The 4,440-nt window shown below is 37.2% G+C and overlaps 2 protein-coding genes across 2 annotated transcripts; both read right to left on the bottom strand.

Moving 5' to 3' along the window:
* Positions 1-241: 241 nt before the first annotated feature.
* LOC125860695 (kunitz trypsin inhibitor 5) lies at positions 242-1,086 on the bottom strand. The gene has a single exon (XM_049540703.1). It carries the CDS (start codon positions 976-978, stop codon positions 361-363), a length of 618 nt encoding a protein of 205 aa, XP_049396660.1. The 5' UTR covers positions 979-1,086; the 3' UTR covers positions 242-360.
* Positions 1,087-2,398: 1,312 nt separating this feature from the next.
* LOC125858682 (pentatricopeptide repeat-containing protein At2g22410, mitochondrial-like) lies at positions 2,399-4,000 on the bottom strand. The gene has a single exon (XM_049538509.1). The coding sequence runs from the start codon at positions 3,998-4,000 to the stop codon at positions 2,399-2,401; it is 1,602 nt and encodes a 533-aa protein (XP_049394466.1).
* Positions 4,001-4,440: the final 440 nt, after the last annotated feature.

The raw sequence follows: 4,440 nt of genomic DNA, 5'->3' as shown, positions 1-4,440 counted from the left end.
TGATATGCATTTATTTTAGTTTCTCTAATCAGCTTATGATAAGTTGGGAGTTTGGGCGATTTTGAACAAATAAATTTCTCTTTCTTCATCGTAACAAATCTGCAAAAAGAAAAATAATGCATGCACTCTTTGCATGGGAAATAAGAGACGACATTTAATATACAATATATAGTATTAGAAGCTCGTCATTCTTCTCTGATTAATCAAAAGAGTACAATGCATGAACTTTATTACTTGTTTATTTTTCAACTTTGGAAGCTCTTGCTTCTCTTATTACAACTACAATTAATCACAATATCAGACATTCAAATTCAAATAAGTTACTAAGAGTACTTTGTTTGTTGACGACTTAACTAGCCTCTAAGCTTTCTTAAACATGACCTTAAATGGGACATCACTCAAAGCCAAACGTCTAACTCCATCCTGAATGAATATGCCAATATCTCTACAAATGACTTTGCAGAAATCACATACTGTAGGACAATATAGCAGCTTATAATCGTGATCGAATTTCTCAATCTTGAACCAATTACTTATAGTTTCCCTACCAGGATTTCCTTGAGTTCCACCAAGCGTAATAAAGTATTGCCCTGTTGTTTCATCAAAGTCATCTAGCTTCCATTGTGTTGTCTGAACACAGATAGAATTTGCTGAAAATATGATGTTTAAATCAGTCGATTCGCGAATCACACCTTTCTTTGGATTAACGGGTGTGAATGTCAATGGAAGGCCTTGATCAATCTCATGATGCTCTTGGACAACAGCATCAAGTGGACAAATTTTATCGCCAATACTGTCCATGGTGAGTCCACCACCTCTGCCACGTACCACCGGTAAGATGTAGTAATCGACACCTGTACGGAGTATCTTTCCATCAATGTCGACTACTTCCGGTGGGGATTCAGCAGCTGAGGAGAGGAAAGAGTTAGAAGAGATAGCTAAGATGAGGAAGGGAAGGAAAAGTTGGTTGATCTTCATTTTGAGGTTTGTTCTTTGGTATGTGGAGTCAATGGATTGAAGGTTTTGTTGGGGTTTTATAGGTGTGGGAATTTAAGAAGTGCACATAGCCATGGGATCAAAATATTGAAAGACAATTTTTCTTCTTTGTGTTGTGTTTGACTTTCACATAATACCAAAATTTCTAATTTGAGATCAATATAACTTACTATTCTCTGACAAATTGATAAGATACTGAGAAAATGATGAGCATGTACTTTGCTTTACGGCACGTTATGGCAAATTACGCAACTACATTTTTCCTCTAGCTTCATTTACTTATAATAGATATATGGATTTTTATTTGTCCAAGTTTCAACATTCAAAAGGTCAAACTTAATCAGGTCAACATCATTTATTGGAGTTACATGTTGGCCCCCTAGTTCTACTACAATTCTACTTATTGGCAATTTATTATTGAGATTAGATCATGCATTAGCTAAGCATGAAATTAAATAATGTGGATACTCTGGATAAGATGATGTGGATGCACCTCACATGAAGTGTCAAAGAAAATCTCTTAAAGTATCAATCAAAGAGAAGAAAATGGAAGTTTCTTAATTGTACTGCGGACTAGGGGCTCCTGTAGACTCTAAATTTTGAAAAAACAAACACAAAGAAAAAAAGTAAAAAATAGAAGAGAAAGAAAGAACAATGATCAGAATCTCCTCTCTGGCAAGATGTAGCAGTTTTCTTTTCTTTTATAACAGTGGTGTATGAGTCAATTTCTGCGTGCCTCGATTAATTCTCAAGTTGCCTACTACCTCCCACTAACACTAGTATCGAGTAAGTCCGTCCACAAAAGTTTGGACATGTCTTGGATATTTGGGGTTGAGTTAGGCCTAAGTGTCATATCTTTGAATGGTATAAAGACCAGGTCACTTTTTGGAATCCAATTGATCCTGGGCGTGAAGAGGATATAAGAGTGGCTTAGAGTCCCACATCGGTTAGGGCATTCTTATATGGATTTAGGCAATTCTCACCTCAAAAGTTAGCTTCTAGAGTTGAGTTACACTCAAGTGTCATATCTTTACGGATAGAAATCACCTGCTGATTGTAGTAGTGTTGTCATCAATAATGCCAGAAATACATTGATTGAGTGAAGGAATGGAGTGGAGAAGAAGAGAACATAAAAATAGAACTTACTTCTCCTGAGGATACTAATCAAAATAAGCAATACGCAAAAGAAAATTTATAACAACACAAGTGCAACAAATGTATTTGCACATTGCCAAAGATAATTAACCGAGGAACACTTCCTGCATTGTGTTTATCTACCACAAATTAAATAGTGCCTCCCATAGTTAAAAGAACTCGTACCGGAATCTTTTCTTGAAGCTTTTTGTCCTTTGTCATAATCAAACCAGAATCCAGTGCAGAAAATTGTATTGCTACCAAAAGGCTATAATTCTGCAGGATTAGTAAAAAGTTTTGATTGCTTTAGAATTGTATCTAATACCCTGTAAATACAATCATAGACATGTTGTCTGGAAGGTTCGGCCATAAATTCATGAAGAATTCCATTAATTTCGATCCAACTACAACCAGGCTTTTTCTTGATTCTTTGATCTCTCATCATCTTCACGGTCCTGGAAGCATGTTCCAACATATTACCAGAGTTATACAAATTCCATAGTAGTGCATACACCCCGTCATCGTGAAGTTCTAGTTCAAGTGCTTTCCCGGCAGCCATTTCAGCTAATTCCAAATTTCTATTCATAACAGAAGCACTCAGAAGTGATCTCCATATGACAGCATCTGGTTTCATAGGCATTTGTTGAATTAACCGCACTGCTTCATCCAAATGACCAGCACGACCAAGGAGATCCACCAGACATCCATAATGTGCTATCTTAGTTGCACAACTAGTGTCATTCTTCAGCCTGTTGAATAATTCCTTCCCCTCGTTAACTAACCCAGCATGGCTACAAGCAGATAGAACTGAGAGGTAAGTAATCTCATTTGCAGTAACCCCAGATTCCAACATCTCATCAAAAAACTCGAGGGCATTTCTTCCTCTACTGTGAAGTGCCAAACCTAAAATCATACTAGTCCACGAGAAAGCATCCTTCTTTATCATTCCCCTAAAAATCATCATAGCAAAATCAAGATTCCCACTTTTAGCGTACATATCAATCAGGGCATTATTTACACCAACATCCATAGCAAAACCAGCTACCTTGTTTACATATCCATGAATAGACCTCCCAAAATCCAGAGCTCCAATATCAGCACAACCAGATAGCACAGCAACTATTGTGATTGAGGTCGGGCTGTCATCACCTTCCTCCCTCATTCTCTTAAACAGTTCCAATGCCCCAATCGGTTCTTTGCCACGTACACATCCCACAATCATCACAGTCCATGAAATAGCATTCCTGTGGGACATTTCCTCAAAGAACTTCCAAGCAGACTCGATTTCCCCAGAAACTACAAACCCATTGAGCAAACTAGTCCAAGTAGCTACATCCTTAACATACATACTATCGAATACACGTCGAGCCAACAAGATTTTCTCCGTGCGGCTATACATATCGATCAGAGCATTACCCACAATAGGTTCAGGTCGATTAAGAAATTTATAGACCATAGCGTGCACCATTTTGCCATTACACAGGTCTTGTGTGCGAGCACAAGCTGAGAGAGCTGCAACTATGGAATGGGAATCAGGTTTTAGAGAAGTTGAAACCAGTAAGCGGGTGAACAGATAAAACGCTTTAGTGGGTTGTTGTAATTGCAAATGCAGAGACAAAAGACAACTCCAGGAGACAATATCTGGTTGGGGAATTTGATCGAACACCTTGTAGGCAGCAAATGGTTTGTTCAGTTTGGCATATATGTTAAGCAGTTTGCAGGCAAAAGATTGATGAAATTGGGTGAAGATACCACATGTGATGGATTGAGCATGAATTTGCTTGATCAAATTCTCATGGCTTATACATTTGTCAAGTAGACGTTTCAAAGTTGTAGCTTTTACTACCAGTTGCTCACTGTTTTGGATCATCAAATTACCAACACTTCAATACTTTGTCCGTTCACTCACAGATGCAACATACTAAGCAGAATATTGAGATAATAAGCTTCTCAAAAAACTAAGGCTTGTTCCAATTGAGCATGTGAAGATAAAATGTTCCTATCATTTCAGTTCGAACTTTGGAATTTTTTTGCTTGGTCTGCTTTACTCTTTCATGTAAGATGGAATTATATAAAGCTAAGTATGCTTGAAGGTTGATTAACTGTTAATGTAACAAGTCAGTTCTGTTCTAAAACTTTGGAACAAAATAATAACAGCACATATGACGATGCTTGACTGACAAAGCAAATTTTGAATGGTATAATTGCCAAACATCTTCCCCTGGCTATGCTAAATTATTGTTATTTATTGGAATTCATCACCTGAAATGTGCAAATAAAGAAAGAAGTAGTCTTCTTATTCAAAATGCA

The sequence above is a fragment of the Solanum stenotomum genome, chromosome 3 (assembly GCF_019186545.1).
Source record: "Solanum stenotomum isolate F172 chromosome 3, ASM1918654v1, whole genome shotgun sequence".
In the NCBI taxonomy this organism is placed as follows: domain Eukaryota; kingdom Viridiplantae; phylum Streptophyta; class Magnoliopsida; order Solanales; family Solanaceae; genus Solanum; species Solanum stenotomum.
This window is presented reverse-complemented; position numbering and strand designations above follow the sequence as displayed.